We start from the raw sequence: 17528 nt of genomic DNA, 5'->3' as shown, positions 1-17528 counted from the left end.
GATCAACGGATGAAATGAGTGATTCATTCATGTATTTTACTCCAATTGCAGTGAAACATCAACCAGCGACTAATTGGACTTCACCTTCAGTGCGGTGTCTTTCAGGTTTCTTCAGGTGCACATCCTTTTGTCTGTCAAAACATCCATCAATTTTCCACGTTGATAAACTGTATTTCTATCTGCTTTTGCATTACATTTTATCACAACCCCCCCACACACACACATACACAAACACACACACATACACCAGATAAAAAATAATGATAATTCTATGACACAGGAGACTGGTGCCGTGACTTAACAGTTTAATGTAAATCCAAGACAAAGTGTGATTACATTTCTACACATATACAATATGCATATGTGAGCATACAAATTCTCATGAATAACTCGATTCACCTCGGAGACCGAAGAAATGATCAAAAGTGACAGTGAATAACAAGCTAGAACATAGTTCACCACAACGCCAGCCCCTTCTCACCCTACAGTTAGTAAAGAGGACAATTAAAATCACTTTTTTTTTTCTATGACAAAGTTGTCGGTTAAAATCCTCCTGTAAATGTACAATGCTATCATTAGTTTTTCGAAGCCTATTATAAATTCACTCAATTTTTCTACAACGAAAATGATTAAGAGAAGCACACAACATCTTAAATGGTAACACAAGCGCTTAATAGCCAATTACTCAACTTGTTAGGAGTTTAATTAATCATTCTTCATTATTATATTTAAACATTCTATAAAGCCAGTAAAATATCCATTCTCATAACATACTCAGTAATATTAGTCTAAAGAACACGATACATGAACAGATTGAAACAAGGAGTCAACAAACACTTCTCAAAAAATCCCTGATAAACATAAATGAGAGACAATTAACAAAGAAGTATACTAGGAAATACTGCAGCATACAATAGCCTGAACGACAACTTATGAGATTTGAACATCATTAACAAACCATATAGCAATGGACACACAACAGGGTCAGGGTCTGATGCTTTTTAGGTCTTGAGACTTTGTACCCATTTCATTGTGAATGCTGTTGTGCAAGTACAAAATCGAAATCACGATCAAGATGACTGCAAAATGGCTACAGTGTGACAGTTACAGCGCTTTACTGCTACGTCTCATCTCTTGTACCGCTGTCAACTGTGGAGAAATAAGGTTTGTGTTGGGCTTTATATATGGGAATTCATTAGGCAAGAACCCATCCTCTGAAGGACTTTACTACAATGCTTATTTCCAATTTGAGCTGGAAAGAACTAGCTAAAGAATAAACTTTCTAAACCAAATTGTTTCAAACTGTTAGTCTATAATCAAAAGAGACCTCTAACATGTCTTTAGCAAGAGTTGAGAATATTTTTTTTATAAATAGAATACATTTTGGTTCTCAAGTACATGTGTACAAAAACTGGCCAAATGATAACACTTGACCTATTCCATTACAGACAGCATCAAACCCTTCACCAATTCAGCCTGAATCCCCAAAGAAAAAAACAATGAAGGAGGTGATTCCCTTGACAAACACACAAACACATACAGACCAACTCTCATACAGAAGGGCTTTAAGAATGTGTTGTTACTGGTTTATGGAGTTTCTATTGTGTATATAACCTAAATCATCCTAAAATAAGTACTTTTCCCACCTCCCTGCTTCTTTGGGAGAATGTGCTATGCAAAGCTCTAATGAAATGATTGCAAAATGTTTCAAAGGAGTGTAGCGGTTGTAAGATTATTATTCTCGTCTAGTAAGGTGTTAAAATGATTCAAGTCACTTCAGATGGGTTTGGCCTGAGAAGACTAACTGGAAATGTGTGCCATGCCTTCAGGAATGTTTCGCAATATTTCAAACAAAGCTCCAGGAAGAGTACTCGCAAACACACTGTGGGAAAAGTTGGAAGCTGAGCACTTCTTGTGTAGCAAGAGTATTTCAAGAACAAAGCTGTAAAAATACCAGGCTTCACAAAGAGGCCGCTTTACACAGCTCTCTTTCATTGAAACCACATCTTAAAGCTCTGATGATATCGTTAAGTTATTTGGAAGGCAGTATTCTAACATTGAAATGGCTACAGTAGCAGAGGAGAGACAATGTTTAAAAGTAAAGCAACTTCATTACCACAAGAATTTCTTGACACTCTAAAGAAGCACATTTTGGTAATTGTAAGGTCACTGGATCTATGTTGATGCTCACATTTCTGATTAATATTTTCCTTAATAAAAACACATAACGCATGTTAAACAAAGTAGTATGATACTAACATATTTTACACATTCAAATACATGTTCTCATTCAAAATATAGCAAGTCCGTTGAAAAAAAATTGAGTGTAAGATTCAAAGGGCTTCTCGTAATTTGCTAAATTTAGATTATACATGAAAAAAAATAGAATGAAATCGAATATATCATATTTGAAAACCCCATATCGGAATAAAAATGTTGACTTTTTCAAATGAATTTATGCTGAGTCAAGTTGTTTTTGCTGGAATCACAGACTTATTGCATCTTGCATGGCAACAAATAATGTAGAAATCAAATCTTTACTTTAACTAATGGTCACTCAAGCAGAAATATTTAAAGCATTTCAGATGAAGCAGGTCACATATTACATTCATTTTGTGCTAGTGACCATTATTTTAAAGGTATTATTGGTATTTTTTTTTTTATTCATTTCACTCTATAGGTCATTCCATGGCACATTAACTTATAACATGTTTTTGTTTTTAAAAAATTCATTTGCTTACAACATTAATAAAGCTAAAATACAACTTTAACAACGTAAAAAACACTTATATAAAACAATTCGAAGAAGTTAGAGGATTCCATTTTTACATTTAGGGGGCAACAAGTGACAGATATCAAATAATACATTGTTCAAATCATAGATGTTTGAGAATGGTGGACTGCAAATGACAGTAAACTCCTTCAAAATAGCTCAACCATAAACAGATATTGTGGCAACTCTAATCACTCATATGTGTGTGTTGTGCACATACTGTATGTATTTCTACAGTACTATATGTGCACATACTGTATGTATTTCTACAGTACTATATGTGCACATCTCACTTGTCATTTGTGGACTTTTTTTCCCCCACCAAAGAAATTCAACATGTTGATGTACAGTACAAACACAAACAATCCCCAATGTGGTCTGGCAATAACTTCTGGTCTAAACATGTACCTTTAATGCAGACGTTATTGCCAGACCACATTGGGGATTGTTTGTGTTTGTACTGTACATCATCAACATGTTGAATTTCTTTGGTGGGAAAAAAGAAAAGTCCCCAAATGACAAGTGAGCAGAGAGCTATAGGGGCTGTTGGGTGTGCAGTATGGATGTCGGATTCTCTCTGCAGTGGAATGTTTCAGTAGTCTTCCTCTTTATGGAGGCGCCAAACTCTCGTGTGTAAAAGCATCTCTCTTATGTGTGTGCTTAGGCCCACAGGCCTTAAGGAAATGAACAAAAACGTACAAACAAAGGTACAACACGGAACAGAAAGAAAATGATGTAACCAGCAATGTATACCTACTGCACGGTATCTCTACACCACATCTTTGACTGCCAGGAACCCAAGGCTTGCATGGTGGAGCCGGTTGGAGGGAGCACGGTGGCATATTGGTGAAGTACCAAGATGTTGTTGTTTTAGGTTTGGTTTGAGGAGCAAACCTGGGTCTGACACACTCAAGCCTAAATTACCTACAGTACCTATAAGGGCCCCAATGGATTATCATCAACTTTACAACCTTATTATTGTCACCGGTGTCTGAACACTGTACACAGGTATACACACCCTCCTAGGAATACTTAACATCAACGTACAGCAACTCCCAGTTACAAATCAAAATAGAAATGAGCCTAATAACAAATCATCAAAACACTTGATTGCAACTATCTGTAAAATAACACAATATATACTGTACCTACAGCCATTTCAAAAGTTCAATAGTGACATAAAAATAAAACAATCACTTCAAATGCAAGTACTATGGCATGATATGAAGGGATAAGGGGGAAGGCTCTTCCTAAAACCACAAGCAGTTCTGATGTGCCCACTTAATGAGGACAGTATAACATATAACAGAGAGATTATTCATATATCATTGGCTAAGACAAATAAAACAAATGTTAAATTAAGTAGCAAACACATAGAAGCAATAGGCCAATCAGTTCTCTTACTACATATCTGGTATCCCTTTCTGGTGGTGTGGTGTCTGTGAACACATTCCAAAGACAAAACAGAGATAGTGTTAACAAATGAAGCCCATTTCACAGGAAGACCTTCCAGGTGTACACTGTAGCATTTCTGTTCCGTTCCAGTCTCTCCCTCTCTGCTGAGAGGTGCTACACAACCCTCAGAGCAGAAAAGACTAAATCACTTCCATTTATCTTTGCAAGACAACAACAACAACACAACAACTTGTATCTTGAGTTAGGTGTGCATTCACGTAGCCCCTGTAACTCCTACCCACTGTTCCTACCAACCTGCTCAGTGCCAACATGCTATTCTTTTAGTCCAATTAACATGAGGAATGCCACCCTACCACTCTGCCATCCTCAGTTCCTACCCATCCCAACCCAAATCTTTCTAGTAGCCGCTCACTTACTCAGATCTGGGTTTAAATACTATTAGAAATCATTTCAAACACTTTAGCTGGGCTTGACTGAGTTTGCCTGGCACAATGGAAGTAATGCTTGCTAAACTGCAAACATAGCCCATCTGGCAATCCAGGCAGGCTAAAACAAATGTTCAAAGTATTTGAAAATTTTCAAATATTATTTGAGTCCAGGTCTGACTCCTACCCAGCAACCCCTCTCACCAGCCCTCAATACTCTGCTTCCCCACTGCAACCAACCAGACTCTCTCTCACTGGCCTTCTCAGGATCTCAGCCATAGCAACCACAACTTCCCATCAGGCCTTTGCTATTTTTTGTCGAACTCTGGACTCTGTCACCCTATGTTGAACTCATCACATACATGTTTTTGACAGTCACATTCTTGTATTTCTGCATTTTCCATTACCCCAAAATGGATCCTTGTGCTAATACTTCTCTGTTCTATCATTCCTCTGAACCAATTCCTTGTGTGATATAAAAACAAAGTAACACATCTCAAACTTAAGCCATGGTATGTATGGATATCACGGTGACAAAGGCTTATACTGTACACATATTAACATTAATATCCAGCACACAACGTAACGAGGATTGATCTAACGACTTTGGTTCAGTACCCTAAGCAAGTTAAACTCATGCACACTTAACAAAAAAGCCAAAGGTCAGGCAAATATGAACTCTGACCTCTGAACTCTGTAGTATACTGTCATAAGGATAGGAAACAGAGCTAGGGGCTAAGCCTACACCTGGAAGAGAAATCAAAACTGCCCCGACAATAACATGTCAAACCAAGGAACCAGTTCCAGCTAGTCTGTTAGTTCTCAAGGTTCCAGCGACATAAACTGTGTCGTTATATCTGTAAGGCACTACAAGGGAACAATGGTCAAACCTAAGACTGCGGAGGATTCAGAGAATTATAGCACAAAGGTGCAAGAGGAGGTGGACTACACACACATGGCTGACAGTAGCACACGCACACACAGATAATCACGTTGTACATGCCTATGTTATTATAACCACTTTGTGCAATCACATTGAAAAAAGAGAAACAAATCAATTCTATTGGTATCAGAAAAAGCTCTTGATAAAAGAATCTGGGTGCAGACTGCTACATTCTAAAAACAGGGCCCGGCTATGACTCCTATACCTATAACATAAGTCTCCTCAAAAAGGTGAGAACGAAAAAATGAAGGGAAAATAGCTATAAATACATTAGAATGTTTTTTTTGTCTTTCGTTGGTTATATTTCCAGAAGATTCCTGACTCCGGTTGTCTGTTGGAGAAGGAGGGGTGCTTTGTTCTCTCTCCCACACCTTGAATGATTTGGAAATGTTTAAGACAGTTCAAGGCCATCGTTATTTTTTAAAATTCTTTGAAGAGCAGCAGGTTTCCGTATTTCACCTTCATTCCCAAATCCTCATGGGAATTCTCACATTGGGAATTCCAACATCCAGAGAGGGACCCCCAATTCAAGAGAAGAAAACAAAACAAAAAGCCGTGTTAGAAGAACAGAAACCCTCCATCTCTCTCAAACGCCTGTCACGAAGACCTTGCTGTAAAAGAATGAGAATAATAAAATAAAACCAAGAGAGAAAACAAAGCAAAACTGGCCCTTTTGGAGAAAAAAATTCACCCCTCCTTTCCCTTAGAGGGGCTGTGTATTTCCCTTTTCCTCTCTGTCGTTATATCTTCAAGTTAAACGTGACAGTTTCATAAAGAATGCATGTCTCTCTATCTCTCTGTCCGTGGAGTAGGGATAGGGAGGGAGGACATGGGGTGAGCTGCATCAGTAGTGCTGGGGTCGGGGGGGGGGGGGGGGGGGGGGGGGGGGGGGGGGTTCTGGGTCTCCAGTGTGTTGGCTTGGCTCTAGAGGTAAGGGTACTGGTTCACCTTGGTGGGGCTCAGTGGGTATCCAGTGTAGACAGTGGAGGCAGGCGAGGCGCTGATGTACGTCTGGTGGGTAAACTGGGCCTGGTACTGGCTGTGGTGGAGGGTGGGCGAGGGCAGCACGCCGTGCCCCATGCTGACAGGCACCTGGTGGACGATGCCCGGTGTGTGGTATGTGGCGTGTTGGACCGTGTGGCGGGCCGAGCCCTGAGTTGCCACCAGGTGGGCCACAGTGCCTGTGGAGCCCAGGGCGACGGGCGCGGCAGTGTAGGTGTAGAGGTGAGGCTGGCCGGGCAGGTGGGTGGCAGCCAGGTGGGTGGCAGACAGGTGGGTGGCAGCCAGGTGGGTGTGCACGTTGGCAGTGTGAGAGGGGCTGTTGTGGTGCTGGAAGGAGTAGGGGGCCTGGGCTGCAATGGTTGGGGTGATGTAAGCCTGCTGGCGCCGGTGGCCTCCGTTCCTCTCAGCTACCATGTGCTGCTGGGCCTTGAGAGGGAGAGACACGAGGACGGAGTCAGTGCAATCCAAATTCTACTCTGTCAGAGACAAACTTTCCACACGGTAAATGATACAAGGTAATTTAGATGGGTTCTTACTTGGCTCTCTCTCCATACCTGGCTGAGATTGAGAGGCTGCTGCTGCTGGAAGGGGTGTGGCCCCGAGCGCTGCTGTCGGTAAGCCACGCCCCCAGACAGGTGGTTGTTGCCAGACATCATGCCCACGCCGTTGGAGGTTTTGAACTTATACGCCGAATTCTGATGATTCATTGCATCTGAAGCGGAAATGAGACAAGGGAAAGAGGTCAATCCAGGTCAAGAAAATAGCACGAGTACAATATACAAACACAAAACACCCAATTGTTGACCAAGGTAGCAACAGTAACCAATCGGGCGGGACTTAGCGAATGGGTAAACTGGAGTACCGACAATGATAATAATGATCATATTCAACTCAAATAAAAAGCTATCTCTACAGAATATAGTATTTCCTATACTCCAGATGAGTATCGACCATCCCTCCTTGTCTACATGGGTGTGCGGATCTGTGTAGGTACCTGTGTAGATATCTGTGTAGATACCTGGCATCAGGCGCTCACACTCGCTCAGCACCTCGCTGGACTGGCTCTTCAGAGGGGGGATGATGATGGTGCGGGGGTTGTTGCCATTGCTGTAGTTGTCCAGCAAGGTGGTCTTGGAGTCATGGTAGCCGTTGTTGTTGGCCAGCCTGGACTCTACGGCATAGGGACTGTTGTTACTGGACAGGTCCGAGTCGGGGGAGTCGTGTACCGTCACACAGCTGATGACGTTCTTCCTATGCTTGGACAAGCTGCAAGGAAGAGGATGCACTCTATTTAATGCCTCATATAGTACTCATCAGCCTACTAACCTACTAACCAATGTTTGTGTCGATTCCATAATAACTTGTGAATTCAGATCAATTCACTGATAAATGGCCTTATGCCAATCATGTCCAATCTTATTACAGAATTCAATCAATCAAACATATTTTATAAAGCCCTTTTTACATCAGAAGATGTCACAAAGTGCTAAACAGAAACTCAGCCTAAAACCACAAACAGCAAACAATGCAGATGTAGAAGCGCGGTGGCTAGGAAAAACTCTCTAGAAAGGCAGGAACCTAGGAAGAAACCTAGAGAGGAACCAGGCTCTGAGGGGTGGCCAGTCCACTTCTGGCCGTGCCGGGTGGAATTGTCTGGAACTGAAACGAAATCAAACCCAACTCTGTCAGTAATGACACTAAACATGGCATCCTGTTTTGTATTAAACCCTGGCTCCCAGATCTCTGCACGTGTGTAATGTCTGACCCAAAATGGCTGACTTGTACCTGGTATGGTTGGTGTTGCTCTGCTTGTGATCATCCTCCTCGTCCGTGTCACTGCTGATGGTGATTATACTGACAGCCGGGCTGGGTGTATCAGGGATGATGATGGTCTGACGCGGCCTGTTGTGGTGCTGGTGGTGGTCCTGGGTGGTGCTGGAAGCCTGCTCTGCTTCGCCCGCTCCCCACCCGCCACAACCCTGTGGGGGTCCACAGCCGGAGCTGGAGGAGGGGGCGTGGTTCTGGAGCACAGCACAGCGTGGAGGGGTGTTCTCCTTCACCCGCTTGGAGCGCTGTGGGGACAGTACCGCCTGGGAGGAGGACACCTCGTATGCAGACACGTTCCTGCCGGGAGAGAGAGAAGAGAGGGATGAGCCATTATTAGGTTAACAACTACTACATACTACATACTATATACTTCTTACACATGTAAAAGGTCCTGTGTATGTACATAATAACAATACGCCCTTGTGTTCTGAATGGTTGAAGGTTGAAAGTCAGCAGCACCAGTCAACTGCAGGTGATGGCCGGTCACTGACTGTGTTGTGTTCAGACCTAAAGAGATCCTAGTTGTGTAGGAGGTCCTAGTTGTGTAGGAGGTCCTAGTTGTGTAGGATATCCTAGTTGTGTAGGAGATCCTAGTTGTGTAGGAGGTCCTAGTTGTGTAGGAGGTCCTAGTTGTGTAGGAGATCCTAGTTGTGTAGGAGGTCCTAGCTGTGTAGGAGGTCCTAGTTGTGTAGGAGGTCCTAGTTGTGTAGGAGATCCTAGTTGTGTATGAGATCCTAGTTGTGTAGGAGGTCCTAGTTGTGTAGGAGATCCTAGTTGTGTAGGAGGTCCTAGTTGTGTAGAAGGTCCTAGTTGTGTATGAGATCCTAGTTGTGTAGGAGGTCCTAGTTGTGTAGGAGATCCTAGTTGTGTAGGAGGTCCTAGTTGTGTAGGAGGTCCTAGTTGTGTAGGAGATCCTAGTTGTGTAGGAGATCCTAGTTGTGCAGGAGGTCCTAGTTGTGTAGGAGATCCTAGTTGTGTAGGAGATCCTAGTTGTGTAGGAGATCCTAGTTGTGCAGGAGGTCCTAGTTGTGTAGGAGATCCTAGTTGTGCAGGAGGTCCTAGTTGTGTAGGAGATCCTAGTTGTGTAGGAGATCCTAGTTGTGTAGGAGATCCTAGTTGTGTAGGAGATCCTAGTTGTGCAGGAGGTCCTAGTTGTGCTTACCTGGCAGTCATCTGATGCTGCTTGGTCTTTTTGGAAGAAGAGTTGTTGTTATTGGTCAACGGTTGCCTCATCACATGGGCCACGCCCACATTGAGAGGCTGATTCTGGTTGGATGGTAGGGTGACGTGGCCAGTCAGCAGCGCCGGCTGTTGCATGATGGGATTGTAATGGCCGCTGTGCTGGTGAGAATTCCTGGAACACAACATATGTCTCATCACTACTCTGAACCTGTATTTTATATGTATGTGTTTAAGTTTAAACACTGTCATGGTGAACTTGCCCGATTTTAATCTCTAAGCACATATCTATTACAGCACATACGCACATACTGCTTTATTTGAGGGACTAGAGTTTAGACAAAGCATGTGTATTTCCCAGAGGAGCCTGTGGGTGGCAACAGTCACCGCATGACACAGAGGGGAGAAAAGAGAGCGGAAGAGAGGGGAGGGCATGGGGAGCTGACACCAGAAGCTGTAGAGGGATAGCTCTGCAGAGAAGTGTGACACTTTCACAATCATCTTTGTGAGGACAATGGAGCTGTGGGCGGCGAGAGAGGGAGAGAGAGAGAGAGAGAAAGGGAGAGAGGGAAAGGGAGAGAGGAAGAGAGGGAGAGCGAGAGGGGGAGAGAGAGAGGGAGAGAGAGACAGCGAGAGGGGGAGAGAGAGAGGGAGAGAGAGGGGGGGGGGGGATAGAGAGAGACGTGTCTGGCCACCACCCTGTCCTTAGACGGCACTGCTAAATTACACACACACGCAAACACACTCATATACCTGCATCCTGCTTATCTTCCTGCAGGCACCATCCATCTAACATGTGATCCATGTGACACGCCATGCCTGGGATGATGTCCTTTTATGTGCATACATCTCATCTCCCTGAGGTAAATGTGCTCTTATAAAAGCCTCGCTGTTCACTTATAGACTGTGATTCATGGCAGCCCTCTGAGTGCCTGTCACAAGGCCATGCTCCTCTGTCAATCAGGACACTGCTGTGCTGATCCTCTCTGCACTTTGTAAACATCCGAACTTTCGCTGTTGACCAGGCTTTAATACACAGTTGGTCAATGAAACTAGCCTGGAATCTCATCAGGGTGAAATGGAGGATATAAAATTGGATTGCAGGCTACAATGAAACTACTGTACCTTTGTCATTTGGCTTCACTTACAGATATGCCAGGCTTATACTAGTCTAATCTTTCATGACTATTCTGGTCTTATAGGTTTTGATCGATTGATTTGTTATGGTAGTGTCTTGCATCTTTTCAGATGCCCAGCCCACATGGGCTTATAAGACACTGGATTGCCAAAAAGTATACAATTTACAGTGTGCAACATAAAGAGGAGGCATGTTCTTTACCTCCAATTAGCCAGGGGCTGTGAGGCCATCATGGAGTCTGGGATGACGGAGGCGTGCTGGACCGAGGTGTGGGTAAGCTGCTGCCAGGCCGGGGGTAGGAGTATCTGCTGGGTGCCACTGGGCCAGGCCTGCTAGGGGGAGAGACGGGGGGAGAGACGGGGAGAGAGGAAGGAAGAGAATAAGAAGAATTCTGGACAGCCACAGAATGAAATAGAACACTGTTTCCATTCTACCGTATTCTATCATATCTCTAATTAACCCTGCGCTTCAACCATGTGAGGTATACTTAAGCAATAAGGCCAGAGGGGTTGTGGTATATGGCCAATATACCATGGCTAAGGGCTGTTCTTACCCACGCCGCAACGTGGAGTGCCTGGACACAGCCCTTAGCTGTGGTATATTGGCCATATATCACAAACCCCCGAGGTGCCTTATTGCTATTATAAACTGGTTACCAATGTAATTATAGCAGTTTTGTCCACCAAGTTTAAACACTCAGTTTATAATCAGTCTTAGGTAGGAAGAACACATCCAACACAAAATGTGTTGTTTTATCTCCCATTGTTTTAATTCCAGAGATTAAAGCAACAGGGAAAACAAGAGAAAATAATTGAATGCGCTAAAGTGTAACAAAAGATAAGGGATCCCTGTAAAAACACAAAACAGCCAATAGGTTTGCAGACACAAGCAGAACAACTGGCCAGCGTCTGGCTATTTAAACAAAGCCAGTTGAATTCTCTGGCCTTGCAGACAACACACATCAACAGTTCATAGATAGGACTTTGGATGTTTGATAAAGATGTGTTGCCTCCCCCCTCCTGGTTCCTGTGTGTGTGCTGAAGTGTTTGGCATTATCCAAATCAGTTCCGCTTTTAATTAAATTCACATTGTTGCTGTGAAAGGACGTGCTTTGTATTACTGGTGCAACACGCAGAGAGTTTCCAGGCATAATATGCCACGAGTCGAGTATGTGTGTGTGAGTGAGTGTGTGTGTGTGTGTCTGCAGCCCTAATAGTTTAATGCAGCTCTATTGATTAGCACTTTAATGTGGGGTTCTAATGAATTGTTCCTTTATTAGCATTTGCATTCTATTTACCTCGGCAGCATCGGTATGTGTTGCAGCACACAGCACAGAGGACAAAGCACTCAATACTTAGGCCTACATCTGGGCTGTGCTCATACAGAGTGCAAGGCATACATCTCCAGGTCTATTCTTCTGGTGTCGTCCGCATTTCTTGACACAATGTAACTGTTATACTCTACTGTTAAAAAATTATTGTAAGGTTGAACAGCGTATGACCGCTAGCTTGTAGGAGTGGAATTTTTTTGTCTGAGGTACGTTGGGAGAGATGATTAACTTCAAACAAAAACAGTCCATGGGTGAAGGGGGAGGGAGGCATCTTTAGGTCAACAAAACATGACCGGGCTGTGGATGGATAAAGGACACAGGCACATCCAATGGAAAAGCACGAAAACCCGGCCAATAGAAGACAACCTAAGCCACTTGCAGACTCCCTTTACATATCCCATGGTTAAATTCACATCTCAAGTCCTTTTATCAACATGCCAGAACCCATTAAGAGCCACTAATACTTCCATTGCCTTATCTCCACCCCTCTATCTCTTCATCCATCCTGCTCACTCCATTCCTGGCAGTATGCATTCCTCTCTCGCCGGGCGTCTGTGTTGTGTAATCGGCCTGTCTGCCTCTAACCCGGTTAAGAGGCCCTTTTCTTTTCTTCCCAGGCCCATCACCCCAGCAGCAGCGGTGCTAGTTAGTTCCCTGCTTCCCAACAACAACCTCCTCTCCCCGAGGAAAAAACCCTTTGTCACCTTAGGGCCCTGAAAGCCCTGGCTCTCACTCCCCAATTGTTTCCAAATTTTCTGCATTCCTGATCCAGATAAAGGTCCTGCCTGGCTGCCTGCCTGGGGCCCTCCTCCACAGCTCCACCACCCAGCCTCAGCTCTGCTCTACAGACACCCAGGGAGATTGAGCCCAACCTGGGCCGAGGGTGGGCTGCGGCTGCAGAAAGGCCTGAAGGCTAAACCCACCCACACCCACTAGAGACCTCCCAGAACAAAGGGAATGAGGGATTTAGATCCAGTACTTCCACATATTGGATGTGCTACTGGTCTGTATAAACGGCATGCTTTGTACAGTATTAATATACTGTGAAATATTTTATGAAAGCTTCTTTTGAAGCAGTCTTTCAGAATGAATGCTAAAAATTAAGTTAATGCTATAGGGTATAGGGTGACCTTTGTAGCCTTCTGGAGTTGAGCGAACCCCTCAAAACCCTCAAGCGTTTCCTAATCTGTCCCTCTCTTCTGAGGCCTATAATTCCAGAGCGCCTGACTTGGAAGCAGCCCTAAAGCTAATCATCATTTGGAATCTGACAGATTAGTCTTCTACACAGCACAGAGAGCCTCGCTAGTTGGCTACTGCATGATTAACAAGAGATAAGGGAACCCTTCTTACTCCTAGGACTTTAAAGCGCTTATGGAAATTTCCAGAAACCAGAGGGGGAGGTGGCCTACTGCTCCACTTTACTACTTTATAGTCTATTGTAGGAATAATGCATGGGTATGTATGTTCTTTCAAACGACTGTACATTAGCTGGTAAACCTACTACAGCTCCACTGCTAAGGGTTTTAGTGAGAACTCTGAACGCGAACAAACAAATTCTCCCTCTTATTCATCAAACCATGGCAGCCTCTTCCTCTTAGGAGAAAGGGAGGGTGGGAGGACACTAGAAACAGGGTTTAACTCACTCAGGCAAAGCAGCTACCAGCAGGGGCAGAAGGATCACAAGAACACACAGACTGACTCCCTGCCTTGATCAAAGTCTAGCCTGTTACACTGATGTAGGTAAAGGATACAGAGGTACGGCCTGACATTTCCAAAGTAGCTTTCATCAACAAAAGCATACAAAAGACCCTTTTAGCCATATGTGTGTTTAGGGAGACATTCATGTCTCCCAGTAAATAGAATAGGTTCAGTGTATTGTGCACCTCAGGGAAACAAAGATGAGCTATCATTATGAGTTCAGAGATGCAATTAAGGGCCTATATGTGGGCCCCCTGATCTCCACGACGACCGCCGCGTCACTACTCCCTACCTGTGTCAACAGGCCTGGCTGGATCTGCAGCGGCTGAGCGCCGGGGGCCTGCGTCACTATAGGAACGGCGCTCTCCATCCGCACAGAGTAGCCTGTGTGCTTGGACGGGGAAGCCTGCAGCCCTGAGGACACACACAACAACATAGATGAGGTCAACAACAACAATACTCTACGTGTCACACAAAAAGGCCTGCACCCTGGAAGAAACAATGATGGCAAAATTGTTAAAGAAAATTTTTCATTTCAAAACAGTTTTTTAGTTTATAGTGATACTGTACTCAATTACTGATTCAGCTTGAAAACATTAAGTTAGTAATGACAACATAAATGATATCTATATAACCCTTGGTTGAGTGGAGCAAACAGGAAATGGAAATTCTTATCCGCCGTTCCACAGAAACCCCCCCAAAAATAATGTTTCTTTCAGTCTTAAAACCTCATAAACAGAGGTTAGACCAGAGCAGTGGTTCAAAAGCATCAATCATAGATAAATGCATTTTTATATGACTAATTAGCTCATAAATGTATCACAGCATATCTCTTAAACATGAAGACTGCCGTTGCCTTGGGGGGTCAGTGGAAGTTACAGAACAAAAGGTCTACACAGCCAGTGGTGTGCAGTGCCTGCTCACAGCTTGATAAGCCCTTCTCTCTTCAGGAGAAAAACAAAACTTCCTAGTGCCAGACAGTGCTGATCTAGTCTACTGAAACTGACTGAGCCTTTGACAGGCAGTGTCTGAAATAGGTGCCGTTACTCATTTTGGGTGCCGGTACTGTTTATATTTACTTTTGAGCTAATATTCTATAAGATGAATAGAAGCTCAAGCAGTAGAACATTTGAGGTGCCGGTACTCAGCTCCAGTGAGCTCCTGCCCAAGTCAAGCACTGTTGGCTATAGAAAGGCTTATAGAGGCTAATTTAATTCACTCATTTAGCATTTATGTATACAGGTAATCCTGTTGCAATCTTTTATCTTTCTGATGTTTTTTCAATGTAAACCTGTTCCAAGATGGTGGCAAACAATCCATCGTTACAGACACCTAACCACTGATACAGGACCAATGCTTAAGGTTAAGCTCAGGGATAGAGGAAGCTGATCCTAGATCTGTGGCCTTTTTACACAGCATACACTGTGTTGGTTTAATCTCTTACCTTGGAAGCCTGGTGGACAGACGATGAGGGCCTGCTGGAAGGGGTCAGGCCGGGCAGGACAGAGTTGAGGGGCCCCGGGCTGCAGGGGCATGCTCCTTTGTGCCACGGCAGCCATGGAGGCCGCGGACGGCTGGTAGAGTGCAGATGGGTAGTTTAGTATGGAGACTTCGGGGTTGGCAAGGGAAAGGGTGGCACTGGTGGTGGAGGGAGCTAGGTTGGTGGCCTAAAGGAACAATGGGATCGAAACAAAAAGCCATGAGGAAAGGCTGGGTGGTGGTGGTAAGCTCAAAAGGTTCTGAAGGTTGGTGGGTTGCTGGGGGGGATACTATCATAACTCATCGCAACATAAAATATCATTGTCATTTATTTATTATGCGTTAGATGTCTTAATGGTACATTGGTAATACATTCAAACAGAGGGAAAAATTAGGGCATTGTAATATCTCTCCGAATATTATAAATAGTGTGATATTTCTCAGCCTGTGTCCGACAGCTTTAATGTACTGTGCATGCTGCATTTCAGTGAAAAGAGTGAGAGAACCCAGAGAAAGAGAGAAATAGAGTATGTGATGGAAAGAGAGAATCAATGTGACAAATCACTTCCATCACCAACCTATTATTTGATTGTGCTGTAATTACTGTACATAAACAGTACATTGAGCCGCAGAGGATTATTTGTCCATACTGTACATGTACATACACACATACTGTTAGAACTGCCACAAGTATGCATGTCAATGGAGATTCTCTCAATGTATTGTGTACACAACTAAATATCCACATACATGTACATATACACTCAGAGGCTTCAATGAAGCACTATAGGAACCAAACAGAAACACTCTGATCTGGGTTGTATTCATAAGGCACCAAACAGATGAAACTGGACTGAAACAAAGAGGGACTAACTGAGCTGGTCCAATAAGAAGCACTTGTTTTTGTTTTCCGTTGCAAAACGTTGTACATTTTGCTACAGTGAGCCTAATGAATAAAACCCAGGTTAGAGGAGACTGATATAGAGACGAGACAAAAAGACAAATCCTTTTTCCTCCCAGTGTCTTTGTCCTCCCTCTGGCTACACAACAATATGTCTCAACGGACCCAAATAATCCTGGACCCAGTACTCAAGACACGCAATTATCTCTGTGAAGGGTCAACATTGAAAGAGCCAACTGGATTCCTAAGTGACAGAATCGAGGCTTATGCAATGCTCTTAAAATGCAAATGTTGCCAAAGTCTAATAATGAGCAGAGTAGTTGCTGGGCAAACTGACATTTTGTCTCTCGGCTTCACTATCTTGACTCCACATCTCTATCCTTGAGCAGACATATTTCAAAAGATGTCAGGCACTTGCTAATTGCGTGAACTGATGTAAACCTGGGTCGTATTCATTAGGGCATACCGTAACAAAACGGTTTGCAACGGACAACGAAAACGAGGGTTCTTAATAGACAAGTTCAGGTAGTCCCTCCCTGTTTTAGTCTGTGTTCTTCTGTTTGGTGCCTAATCAATATGACCTTGGACATGGGGAGATCATCAATGAGGCCTAAGTAAGGCTTAAAGATAGCTTTGATAGGAACAAATGCTTTTAAAGACACCCAGTGCGCTCAGGTCTTAACTCAAATACTATTTGTTCGACAACACCCGGATTAATTAGCGTCTTTTCATTAAGCCCGAGTGGTTGAAAATTCAGAGACGGCACGTTCATTTTTCATTTTGCACATCTTAGCAAGCTCGATGAGCACCGAGGGAGAGGAGTTAATCAATATGCAAGTGTGGCATTTATCATACACAACACAGAGAGAGCCTGCAAATAAGAAAACTCAAAGACATTTCAATGTTCTCCGGCTAAATAAATCACTTACTTAGCGCTGCTCATACCACACAGAACCAAGTTGCTCTGATGGCGAAGTAGAAAAATTAGCGTTAAGCTATTTATTACAGCGCAGTCTAGGTTTTACCTCGTTCTGCACAGAGTGGGTTCTGTGCCTGTCAATATGTTTAGTGATAAAGAACACTGTTTGCCAGAAAAAACGAGAGCTGCAAATCTAATTCAGCACAATCTGAAAAATGTAAGTATGCAGCCATTTCATGATTCCAGGAGAAGCAAAAAGTCAGCAGTTTAGAGTCACATACACCCCACAAAGCCCTACGTGCTGAAGCTCCAAAGGCAAAATGAAGAGAAACAGGAGGAGGAGAGGAGGAAGAGGAGGAAGCCCGCTGGTGGGATATTGAAGGCCTGAAAAGCGCTAAACTGCAAGCCAAGCAGGAAGTGTAAGTTTGTCATGTATCTCTTCAGCAGTTTGTGACAGTCCCCAATGAGCCTGAGGCACAGACAGACACCTAGCTTGGC

At 43.7% G+C, this 17528-nt stretch overlaps 1 protein-coding gene across 1 annotated transcript in view; it reads right to left on the bottom strand.

The window, feature by feature from the left end:
• Window positions 1-282: 282 nt before the first annotated feature.
• LOC120054091 (homeodomain-interacting protein kinase 2-like) overlaps window positions 283-17528 on the bottom strand; it is a 100982-nt gene continuing 83736 nt past the window's right edge. Inside the window, exons 8-16 of the mRNA XM_039001472.1 lie at window positions 15176-15398; window positions 14024-14145; window positions 10905-11035; window positions 9549-9740; window positions 8345-8683; window positions 7554-7825; window positions 7114-7271; window positions 6506-6985; window positions 283-6168 (exon numbers count right to left, since the gene is read on the bottom strand). Of these exons, the coding sequence (XP_038857400.1) occupies window positions 6085-6168; window positions 6506-6985; window positions 7114-7271; window positions 7554-7825; window positions 8345-8683; window positions 9549-9740; window positions 10905-11035; window positions 14024-14145; window positions 15176-15398 (2001 nt within the window). The 3' untranslated portion in view covers window positions 283-6084. The remainder of the gene's footprint in view (window positions 6169-6505; window positions 6986-7113; window positions 7272-7553; window positions 7826-8344; window positions 8684-9548; window positions 9741-10904; window positions 11036-14023; window positions 14146-15175; window positions 15399-17528) is intronic.

This window comes from Salvelinus namaycush, chromosome 9 (genome assembly GCF_016432855.1).
Source record: "Salvelinus namaycush isolate Seneca chromosome 9, SaNama_1.0, whole genome shotgun sequence".
NCBI lineage: Eukaryota > Metazoa > Chordata > Actinopteri > Salmoniformes > Salmonidae > Salvelinus > Salvelinus namaycush.
Note: the sequence above shows the minus strand (reverse complement) of the source record. Positions and strands in the feature narration are given on the sequence as shown.